At 37.4% G+C, this 12,717-nt stretch overlaps 1 protein-coding gene across 2 annotated transcripts in view; it reads left to right on the top strand.

The window, feature by feature from the left end:
- The window catches only part of kcnh1a (potassium voltage-gated channel, subfamily H (eag-related), member 1a), a 43,081-nt gene that overhangs the window by 12,047 nt on the left and 18,317 nt on the right, over positions 1 to 12,717 (top strand). The window contains exons 5-9 of one of the 2 annotated variants that reach the window (XM_044373629.1): positions 771 to 889; positions 1,247 to 1,639; positions 6,857 to 6,883; positions 10,292 to 10,449; positions 12,398 to 12,669. In XM_044373629.1, coding sequence (XP_044229564.1) covers positions 771 to 889; positions 1,247 to 1,639; positions 6,857 to 6,883; positions 10,292 to 10,449; positions 12,398 to 12,669 — 969 coding nt within the window. The remainder of the gene's footprint in view (positions 1 to 770; positions 890 to 1,246; positions 1,640 to 6,856; positions 6,884 to 10,291; positions 10,450 to 12,397; positions 12,670 to 12,717) is intronic. The other variant, XM_044373630.1, reaches the window with a different exon arrangement.

Below are 12,717 nucleotides of genomic sequence, written 5' to 3'. Positions count from 1 at the left end.
TATACCTTTTGTTAGGAATCGTGTCTTTCTGAAGCAGCCAATGAAAGTTATTTCTACTTCAGAGTGTTTAAAATTGTAAAAATGCATCTATTTCTGATTTTGTGACACTCAGAAATGCCTTAAAATTGTGTGGCAAACATGTTTGATCTAAGACTTTACATACAAAGATTATCAAATGAGAGAGGTACAGATAATAGTAGTCTACCAGCGATCACCATTCGACCCTGTGCATTGTGCATGTGCTCTGGCAGGTACCCATTGAGTCAAATACGCCCCCCCATCATGGTGGTTATCAGCATACAACACTAAAAATTACCCACGGGACTGTATAACTGTTGACAACAGCCAAAACAGAACGTGAATTAGTGTAAGAGAGCGACTACAAACCAGCAAAAACAGGATGTGGAATTGTCATGAAACTGTAGTTCAGTCTACATCAACAGGTCGCACTCTGGTGACGGCCGGTACGTCTGGAAATACTTTAGCTCGGACCAACAAAACAACTGACATACATGTAGTACTCATGAACTCATAATAGTTGAGCCTGTCCTCAACAGAGTTGCCCAGAGAATAAGTCCGTTTGTTAAAAAAAAAGTTTCTGTTAGTAGTAAAGGTGGAAGTACTGTGTGTGGTCCCTCCATAGCTGTGCTGTCCAAATTGGATTGCACCTGTTGGTAGCAACACTAGACACATATATTGTACATTTACTACTATTGTACTGTTCATCGTGAGTAACAATTGTACATATACTGTGTTTTTATTATCCTCAGGTTGGGGAAAGTTTGCCAGACTGACTCGAGCTCTTACAAGCAGTAGAGGCGTCTTACAACAGCTGCAGCCCACAGTTCACAAAGGAGAAAACGTCCACAAACACTCCCGCTTAGCTGAGGTACGGAGGATGTATGTGATTTTATTCCTGATTACTAAGAAAAGGCTCAGAAATGTCTGGAAACTGTCACTTTGCTGTGAGGGGTTTCTTCTACAGATTTAAGTTCTTTGCAGCTGAAACGTTGATAGAAAACACAAGCACTGTATAAAAGAGAGTAAACCTTAGAAACTGAGAAATTGTGAAGAGAAGAGTCATTTAGATCAGGTCAGTTAGCGTTAGAGACTTACACAGCAGTTCTTATGAGCAGGTGAGCTACAGCCACCACCAGGACGACACAATTTAAGCCTCAAGCCACTGCGTATATTTATACATGTTTTGGTGTTTCTGAGTTTTCCTGACACACTGTTTTTTTGGCAGGTACTGCAGCTCGGCTCAGATATCCTACCTCAGTACAAACAGGAGACCCCCAAGACCCCTCCTCACATCATCTTGCACTACTGCCTCTTCAAGACCACTTGGGACTGGGTCATCCTCATCCTCACCTTCTACACCGCCATCATGGTGCCCTACAACGTCTCTTTCAAGACGAAGCAGAACAACGTGACGTGGCTGGTGGTGGACAGCATCGTGGATGTCATCTTCTTGGTGGACATCGTTTTAAACTTCCACACGACGTTCGTGGGCCCCGCTGGCGAGGTCATCTCCGACCCCAAGCTGATTCGAATGAACTACCTGAAGACCTGGTTTGTTATCGACCTGCTGTCCTGCCTGCCCTATGATGTCATCAACGCCTTCGAGAATGTAGATGAGGTGAGTGCGGCGGTTGTTAGTGTGGTGTGAGATTTGGGGTTGCTTGTGTTTGTGCCGACTATGGACGTAAAGCTGGAATGAGTAGTCAATTAATCAATTAGTTGGTTGGCAGAAAATTAATCAGTAACTTTTTTGATAATCTGTTAATCGTATTTCGTCGTTTTCCAAGCAAAAGAGCCGAACATTTGCTGGTTTCAGCTTCTAAAATGTGAGGATCTGCTGCTTTGTCTTTGTCTTATGTGATAGTAAAGCAAATATTTTGGGGTTTTGGACTGTCGGTCAGACAAAACAAGCAATCTGAATATGTTGCTCTTGGCTCTGTTTTTCACAGTTTTCTGACATTTTATACACAAAATGATAAATCAGCTAAACAGGACAATAATCTGCAGTTTAGTTAATAATAAAAATAACAGGACAGTCATTAAGTGTTCAAAGGATCTGTTTCTTCATAAATAGGGAATAATTTCTGACCAAGAAACCACTCACTAGTTATCAGTTGTTGAACTATTAGAAGCAGAAATAATTATATGCATTTGTTTCAGCACCTCACATTTTTGGATTTTTGTCTTTTCCTTTCTTTTAAATCACTGCAAACTGAATATATTCTGTTTTGAATTTGAAGACCTTGCGCTCTGGGAGTTTGTGATGGACATTTTCCACTATCTGGCAAGTATAGACTAAATGATTAATCAATAAATTGAAAACAAATAATCGGTGATGAGAATAACATTACTTGCAGCCCTATTAGCATTTGTTCACCTTGCACCACCAGCTCACAGCTTGTCTCGATGCAGTCTGCTAAGAGCATCAGACATTGTTTCAAGTGTACAATAGACAGCATGAACCTTTCTTACACCTGAACGGATGAATGCATCATTGACTGGGCTGTTATTGGTCTCTACTTTCAATCGTCTGACTAGAAAAACCACAGCAGCTGTTCTGGAAAACATCAAATGTCTCCCAAACTACCCGCCGAAATCAGTTTCTTGATAAAGTTTTAGGCGAAAAATCAGCAGTGTGAGAATCCTGCTTCATTTTATATCTGTAACACCTAGTTTAGGTGGATGTTTGCAAGCTTCGGGACATTTAACAGGCTGTGAGTCAAAAATTATCTAGTCAGTGGATTATTTCAGACTTAAATATCAAAGCAAAAACTAAGATGGCAGGATCTAGTCAGGTTTTGAGAGGCTGTTAGCAGTTAACAGTTCATTAGGGGTATAAACCAAACCTCAAAAAACTTTTAATATTTCATAAATTATATTTATAAGTTGGAGTCTCAGACATTTTATCCAGAAAAAGGTTGCTGGTCCTGTGTAATTGTTAATAATTACAATTTTAATAGAGAATTTACTCTCAAAAAGGCAAAGAAAACAGTCAGCACTCACTATCTAATGTGTGTGTGCTTACCCAACATCTTATATGTTGGAGAAAAGTCTTATTCACAAACTCTTAAGTTCATATCCTCCTGCAAACTAACAATTTATATAAAAGAAACTTGAACATAAGCAAATAGATTGAGCAAATAGTCGATCTAGTCTGAAAAATCGGTTGCAGATATGACGTTTCGGCGTATGTGTCACCTGATGAGTAACAAGAAACTGTAGAACAGAAATCCATTAAATATATTCATCCATCAGAGTGCAGAAATTTATTTTTCAACTGTTTTCAACAATTTTTTAATATTGTGCTCACAATTCTTAAAAAACACAGATTTAAGGGAACCTTTATCAAAAATATGTGAAACTTTCAAACATGGATGTTGATATCAGCCTCAGAAATCCAATTTTGGTTGGATTGATATTTACAGTAACAGTAAAAAACTGATTGGTCTTTATGCTAACAAATCATGGTTTATGAGTTGATTGACACGGTGTCATATTTATCATGTCTCCATGCAGGAACATGTTTCATATCATATCCTGCTCACTGCTAGTTGTTCTGTACAGTCACAGTGAAGAACTGAGTTTGAATAAGCAGCACAATAATAATATGTTTGTTTGTGAATTTATAAATGTGCAGCCATAATAAGGAGTGTTTGATGGAGAGTTATCACAGGATCTTGAGATAATTGGCACATTTTAATTGGGGAGGGAGCGTTAAGTTATTAAACCGACACACTCTTCAGTGCTCCGCTGTGTCACTGATGCCCTAAAACCATTAACACCTTATGGCAGCTGACAAAAGAACTGAATCATGGGAGAACATGTGCTGTGAATCAGACTAAGGCACATTATTTTTGCCAAACAAGCATTTTGAGTCAGTAACTTCACTTTAACTGGATACCACTACTTATATAGGTGATTAAATATTACTGTATGATGGTGAATCTCTAATTTTTTTCTCTTTTATCTTGATCACAGAGAAAGAAAAAGATATTTATGTGTTGTTCAGTTGTGATATAAGATTGCATATACCTGCATTTATTTCTGTGAGGAAAGAACATCATGTTATAGGATGCCTTCATGCTAAAATATTGCATGTAAGCACACAATATTTTGTATGTTTAGGTGATTTTTATTTACTGAAAATCAGTTGTATCTTTACAGTGCAACCACAGCTTCTGAACCACAAATATCTCTGAAAATTCCTGTTTCTTTTCTTCCAACACACACACACACATTGATTAAATGGAGCCTCAGGGTCCTGCACTTTTCATTATATCAATGCATCATTGTGTGTGTGCTTAAATGTGTCACATCTCATGATGTGTGTGCGTTATTGCGACAGTGTGGTTGTGTAAAATGCTGTGATAGCATTTAACGGCACAGTGTTGGCTGGCTCTCAGGGCCTGTCTGGTAGCACATGCACTACAGGGGAATATGAAATGCTGTGGTAATGCTTCAAAACAAGAGGCTTGTTTGTGGGCAGCGAGCTCTGAGTTGTATTTGCAGGTCCAGCATTTTGACCCTTTCTGCTCTTTCAACGCTTCAGCATCCTGAACGCTGACAAGTTCAACTGGCTGGAGGAAAGAGGTCAGCAGAAAAGAAAACAACCTTTTGTGATTTGAAAGATAACGCTGGTGCTGTTTGAGCTTTGAAAACAATAATAACGAGTACTGTCTGTATAGCCTGATGTACTTTGTTCCTCCTTGTCATAAAAGGCTGTTGTCCAAACACACGTTAAAGATGCATTTATGTGACTCCTTCATTACAATAACACAGACTGCATCTGAAATAGTTAAGTGTTCACTATATGTCGCACCATAAAGTAGGTTGGTAATTTTGTAGTGTTATCTACTGAGAATTATTGCTGCTCAAATGATCAGTCGATTAATCTGCAATAGTTTAGAAATTCAGTTAAGCGTTAAAAAAAGTCTTTGCTTCCAGCTTCTCAAATCAGAATAATTGCTCGTTTCTTTGGTCGTCTAAGATTGTAAACTGACTATTTTTTTGGTGTTGGATTATGAGTTGGACAGAACAACCAATTGAAATATTGTTGATTAATTAATTGTTGATTATTCGAGAAAATAATGGGCGGATTAATTGTGAACTTTCAATGGTGAGAGGTAACTACCATCATGTATCGCTCAGACAAAACAAGGTAAATGAGATGACTGAAAGATGAAAAGAATAACTATAAAATACTTCAATTACTATAAATAATAAGTAGTGTTAAAGAGTTGTTTTGATTTTGTGATTTGATGTCCTGCAGTATACGATCCTCTCAACAGAATCCCCTTTATAGACAGCCGAAGTCATGACGTCACATCTGGACTCGGTACAATCTCTCATTCAGCAGTTTTTTCTTTGGCCTTTCTGAAAAAATGAAGCAAGTTCCTCGGGTTCACTTTTTATATTCTAAGACAAATCGTTATGCACTGCAGCGGTTGTCATTGATGGACTCGCCTCATTTGTCGAGCGCTGACGTTTAACCCACAATGTCTAAGGCTTATGGGAAATATTGGGGCCACTGTTGCATGTCATACCCCTCTCTCTCTCTAAAAAGAAATGGAAGAGATATTTCAGCCTTTGGCTACACAGAGAAAACTTGTGGCAGAATGAATTGTTGATTTTTTGTCTTTTCAGGGGATTTGGTGGATGTAATAAAAAGATAAATCAACACCAGCATTATCCTACTAGATTATGTAAGATTATTTAGTCATTATGCAGTTAGGCATATTGTTTTTGTGTACTATAGTAGTACTGAACAATTAGTGAGTAGATGAGAAGCAGAAATGTAAAAATGTAGATAACTAATGTATCATTTATCAAGCAAGTCAACAATTTCTGGTTCAACTTTCTCAAATGTGAGAATTTGCTGCTTTTCTGTGTTTGATATCATTATACATTAAATATCTGTCAGCAATTTAAAGGGAATATGAAGATAGCACTTTGGGCTCTGGAAAAATGTGAATCTTTTTACAATTTTTGACATTTTATAGACTTATTTAAATAGTTAATGAAAATGTTAATGATAATAACTGTTCGTTTCAGTCCTAACCTGTATAATACAGCGTCATACTTTGAGCATGTTAGGGGTGTAACTGTAAGCCAGCATTAAAGCTATGACCGTCCACTTCCAGGATCATCTCTCAGTGTGTTTCCGCAACAACTCAGTGACTCCAATTTGCTCCAAATTGCTTTGAGGCAATCCATGGCAAGGGTAAATGAGAGCGCGTAAACAATTGCCCGTGTTATTAAACCGGCGCCGAAACATCTTGCCACTGCTACCGACCTTAACGACTGACATGAATAACTCTGATGGCTGTTTGCCCCAACAGGTTTCCAAATAGGGAAGGGAAGAACATTAACGAGGAGCGGCTGTCAAAGTTATTCTAGGCAATCTCAAATCGCTGTACATCACCTCGAGCCTGACTGAGCCTCATAGTCACTGTGTCATTTCACTTTGTAATGACTGAGAACTCAAAACAACAACAAAATGATCCACTTCATGTCGCTGTCCAAGAGTTTTAGCAAAAAGCTCTTCTGGGGACAGAAAGTGACGGAGCTTTCGGTGCATGCTTCAGTCATTCTGCACACGCTTTACGAACACAGATAAGGTTGTTTTTTTTGTGTGTGTGTGTTTCTTTTCATTTGAAACCTTTATTGAATATTGTTTTTCTCATGTGTTTATTCATCGCTTACCACTGATCGAGTGTCTTCTTTTTTCTTACTTGTGCTTCGTTTTTGTTTTTTCTTCTTTTTCATCCCTCCGTTCTGTTTGCATGGCCCCCCCTTCCACTTCTGCCTGTATTCATGCATGGGACGCGATGGGAAGAATTGGAACCACCGAGCTGTCACTCAAGTAGGCTTCAGTTTGATTAGCATATGATAATGAACAGTTTTGTGGTTTTTTTATTTTATTTAGACATACACGCACTTACACGTCACACATAAACCCTCCATCAGGCTTTTAACCACAGTGGTCGCACACTCACCGCATTCGCTGTAACATTTATTCTCACACCAGTGTTTCAGCTGTAGTGCTCGATGAGAGTGCAGCAACAGAAGCATCAATGCATGAAATAAATGTCACAGCAAGCGAGTTATGGATTTTGCAGCTTGTTTTTTTTTTCCCCCCCTGCTAAAGCATTTCATTGCCAGGAGATAAGAACTATTGTGTTCTACAATCTGTAAAATGAACAACAGCTTCATTAAAGCTTCATGATTCAGTCCTAATATCAGCAAAAACATGTCTGCGGCAACAGGACACTAATACTTTAAAAGGGTTAAAACTTCATCTGTAACACTTAACTTTAAGTCCCCCTTTAGCATTTATAAGCAGTATATAAACATTTAATAACTGCTTTATAAGACATTATAATGTAGTTATAAGCAGATGATTTTTTAAAAAGTATTATTAATGTACAGTATTTGTCAACAGTTATAACTTCTTCTATATATTGTTACATTTCTGTTTTACTATATTGTAATTCATCTGTTAATACACCAGCATCCTCTTATGGGCTCACAGCAATCAATAAAACGTTAACTTTTTAAACAGCAACTACATTATTGTGTGTTATAAATTATTTATGAAGTGTTTATACACTGTTTATAAGTGCTAAATAGAGGGAGGGTTAAAGATAAGTGTTACCACATCATCCTGGCATTGAAAATATACATTATTAGAAAAGAAAGGTTCTTAAAGGATAAATCTGGTGATTATCAACATGAAAAGTAAAATAACAATGATTTGATCTTACTAACAAATATTGTCTGTGCATCCGCAGGCAATTACATACCTTCATTACATTGAACGTGGGCACTGTTGTCGATACACCATCCTGATGCCGTACTCACTACCACACCATATGTATATTAATCCGCAGCTGAATATAGTCCCCAACAATTTCACTACTTACTCCTGTTTAAGTAATATTTTCTAGGAACCCAGCTGTTTTAGGACTTTCCTTTTAAAATGTAAAAGTATATATTTACATATTTGTATATTTTTCTTTTTTGTCTCCAGTAGGAAACGTCTTCAATAGGGGCTGAGAGTCTAAGACAGGCAAGAAAAAAATATAATATCAATTTCCTAATTCTTTAATATGATGATTCATATAAATAATCTTTAGCCACATTTGAAAGATTTAGATTTTGACCATTTGGATAGCTAACTTGGGTGTCAGAAGTTGAAATTTACATTTATCTTTGTGTTTTTAAATGTAGGAATTTGATTAAAAGCTGATTAAAACTTGGCCCTTTAACACCGTTTAGCATAAAGACTGTTAGCAGGGGGAAACAGCTAGCACGAAACTTCCTGTAAAACCACAAATTATTGTTTTTCAAGCTTACAAATGATATACATTTTAATTTGTGACTTTAAAGGTGTTAGTAGGTGTGTATTTTTAACTTTAGACTAAGCTAAGCTTTCTACTTGCTCTAGCTCTATATTTACAGTAAGGCACAGTGCTGTTCATATTCTTATCTAACTCAAAATCAACTATGTATCTGCAGAGTTTCCTGCAGAACTCAAAAGCACGATTGCACTGATAATTGAATTGTGTCAGAGGCTCAAGTCTGTAAAGGGATTGAAGAGGAGCTGAGGTGTCTGGCAGGAAGCTAGATCAGATCAAGTGACAGCGAGCGCTGCAGTTGTACTCGCATTGCAGACCACAGCACATTAGCAAAATCAATACCCCTCCCACCACACACACACACACACACACACACGCGCACACATACACACAAACACAGAGTACCACCGGCACAGACCGTCACAAAGAAGACTGATGGGATTGTAAATATCTGTTTGAATCCCTGGGTGGGTTTTTCAATATACAGCTAAGCTGAGTAGACATTTAGCTGCTGGTTATGTAACCGCTAGATGTTGTAATATTTCATCACATTGCACAGGAATGTTTTTAAATTTGACTCCAGATATGTTAACACTTTCGTTTTTCTGCATCTTCTTTGTATATTCTGTGTTTGCTGTTAATGTCGTATATTTACTTCACAAGACAAGTTCATACACATTCATACATGACATCTCCTCCTTCTCCCTCATTAAAAATCCAGAGTCTATGAATATGCAAATATTTTTAATTTCAAAATCTCAACTGCCGGACACAAGATGTCTCCTACTTCACTGTGAAGTCCTTTCTCAGTGTTTGTGCACTGAGAGGCTTCAAGTTTCCACATCACACTTGTATAAGTTTTATATTCAACCAGGATTGGCTTCCAAACTAGTTGTGATGTCACAAATCAAGATCGTAGGTAAACGGCTTAAACTCTTTATTTTCAGTGAGCTCAGAGAAACTTCCCCCCCCTTTAGCAGATGAAAGTGAAAACAGCCTTCTAGTGTCAAACTCTGCATAAACATCATTCTGCACAGTGAAGCTCAAACATCCAACTGAAGCAACAAGACGCAAAACACATTTTTGAGTTTAAATATATACTTTAAATATCTGATGTGGAAGTCAAAGCCTGAACAAACCCAGGAGTACATCACTCCATCAAACTTAATGTTCACATTGGGTTTCATTGTTACTATTGTATGATAAAAAATATGATTATTTAGAGTGAAATCTGCTGAAGATTATATTTATTTCATAAATAAGTTAACAGACAACAAAGATGTTAACAGCAGGGAAAAACTACATATACTGTATATATATAACATATTTTTTGTGCCATTTTTTTATTTGATCCTTTATTTAAACAGGTAGTCTCATTAGGATCTCTCTTTTTCAAGACAATAAACATATACAGTTTAAGCAAGACACAGAAATTTCACACAGACATGTTTGATGTGTTTTTTCCAATTAAAGTATATTAAATCTTGCGCATTATTTCTTTACATGAAAAGCTATACAAGGTAATTCTTCAAAATCAGACTGTGTACTTGCTGATTGTGCACCTACATTGTTTAAGACAGTACATATTGTGCAAGATAGACAGATCAATAGATAGACAGACGAGTGATGTAAGAGGGAGGAAGAAGGGAAAACAGAATAAGAAAATCATAAATAAGTAAAATTTTAATTAGAAACTGAACTAAAACTAAAAACTAGGACTATAATCTAAATATTGACAATGATAAAGTATTAGAGCAGTGCCATTTTGATATTAATAATATACTTCCATATATATGTCAACTAATTTACACTTTTAATTACAAACTGACAGCAAATCTTCAATGAATGATTCTTTTTGTCTTCTACAAATCTTGTTTCTGATGTCTGCCTCTCCTCTTTCATTCTTCTTTTAGGGGATCAGCAGTCTCTTCAGTTCACTCAAGGTGGTCCGGCTCCTCCGTTTGGGTCGGGTCGCCCGTAAACTGGATCACTACATCGAGTACGGAGCGGCTGTGCTGGTCCTGCTGGTGTGTGTTTTTGGACTGGCTGCTCACTGGCTGGCTTGCATTTGGTATGTTCACAGTCATGACATTAGTTTTTATTCATTTTTTTATTACCTTTCACCAAAGAATCTCCATTTTTTTCCGTATCTGCCATTACAGCGCAACATAATATGGACAGTATATATATTTCAATCAGGGTTTCATTCATACAATTGTCAAAAAGTGAATAAAAACAGAGAAATTTAAGGTTGGAGTTACCATACTTGCACATATAAATTACATAACACATTATGAGACTGTTACGTTCTGCCGTCACCGTTATACATTAATAGCACAGCCAATTATTATAATGAGGCGATTGATTAAGCTAATTAATGCATTAATTATCTATGTTATTTTTTTGTCAACATACTTGTTTTCACACATTAAAACGATGTGTTTTCCGTACCTTAAAGCCACAAAGAGTTAGAGAGGTTTCAAGAGAATTAGTTTTTCCTCATTAAAATGCAAATTTATGGAGCACGGGCCTCCAAAGTCTAATCAGATCATCTACTCTAAGGGGGGTAAGTGTGGTGGAAGCATTAAGTTTCCATCATGTGTTGTGCCTGATTTATTATGTTTATGACAACGTCTACACTCACACACAGACTGATCAGACACACTGACACAGACAGATGCCAACACGACTTACAGACAACTGACAACTTACAGTACTATCCTGCATGCATAAAAACAGGAAAAATATGTTTGATAGTTGATGCTAAACACTATTTTTTCCTTTGCAGATGTTCTTTTATGGTTAAATTATGATGTATTTCCAGCTGTACAAATCCTCATATTTTCACGTGTACTCAGTTCAGTGTATTTTAATGTCATGACAAACATTTGACCCATCCTTTATAAGATTCTTCATATTCATTGTCAACCATAATATGATGTCTATCTACAAGATTTCAACTAACATACAGTTTGATAATGATAATAATGATGATCAAACTTTGAAGCTGATGTTGCTCCAAATCCAGTCAACTCAGGTACCAGTAAAAATAGCTCCCGTATCATTGCCCTCTGTGTGGTTTCTGTGGTTGCTATGGTCACATGACAAGCTGTGGCAGCAAGTTGAAAAAAAAAAAAAAAAGTTAAACCATCATTAACTCAGATGACAGCAGTTAATAGCCGTTCACAACAACAGCAGCCACCCCTTTCTCTTGTCAAATTCTATCAGGTCAAATGAAGTCTAAAAACTGTGAGACATGAACCATGTGCTGAACATTTAAAAGGAAATACACAAAAGATATAAATGTATTTCCTTTTAAAAGTATTTCCACATCAGCAGAAATCCAAAAACAGACAGAAGGAAGGAAAATAACACAGACAGTAAACATATATAGATGTTTGCATTTGAGACAGTTTGAACACTAACGCTACAGAGTGGTGCACACTTAGGTTAATGTTAGCTGCTTTAGCTAAATTGTGCTGGTATCATAATCAAGTAACATTAAACTTACCGAAATATTGCGACAATAGTCTGACTCAGAGTGATTCCTGGAGCCACTGGGAGAGCAGCAGGTGAGCCAACTGTCAATCACAGCTGTCAGTCAACACCCACAGGATAGACACCAAAGCTACTATAAGTCTTCAAATCTTATTAATGGAGCGATAATTTCCAAAATGATCACCAGCACACTTATTAGAGGGTCTGAATTTAGTGATTGAGACTATAATGACACTGAAATTAAAGTATTTCTAAAGAGAAGTTGACGCCTTTTGAATGGGAGTCAATTGGAGTCAGGGGTTTTTTGGAGCCAGCATCTAGCAGCTGTCGGTGGCATTGCACTTTAAGGTATTTCCACGTTGGTTTCAGTCTCAAGCCTTGGTAATTGCCCCTAATTTTTATTCTGAGGTCTTTTTTTCTCATCTCTCAGCCTTCCTCGAAGACACCAGCGAATTCAAAGGTGAAGTGTGAAATTAAATGTTTAATACATCACTGACTATTCCTGCCTCTTCATACTCCAGGTACAGCATCGGTGATTACGAGGTTATCGATGAAGAAACCAACATCGTGCGCATGGACAGCTGGCTCTACATCCTGGCTGAGACGGTGGGCACGCCGTACCGCTTCAACGCCAGCGGTTCAGGGAAGTGGGAGGGCGGCCCAAACAAGGACTCTGTCTACATCACTTCCTTGTACTTCACCATGACCAGCCTGACGAGCATCGGCTTTGGAAATATTGCCCCAACGACAGACGGAGAGAAAATCTTTGCCGTGGCCATGATGATGATTGGATGTGAGTGGAGGCGTTTTATCTTCTCTCTAATGTAGCAGATACATGATA

The sequence above is a fragment of the Thunnus albacares genome, chromosome 14 (assembly GCF_914725855.1).
Source record: "Thunnus albacares chromosome 14, fThuAlb1.1, whole genome shotgun sequence".
NCBI lineage: Eukaryota > Metazoa > Chordata > Actinopteri > Scombriformes > Scombridae > Thunnus > Thunnus albacares.
This window is presented reverse-complemented; position numbering and strand designations above follow the sequence as displayed.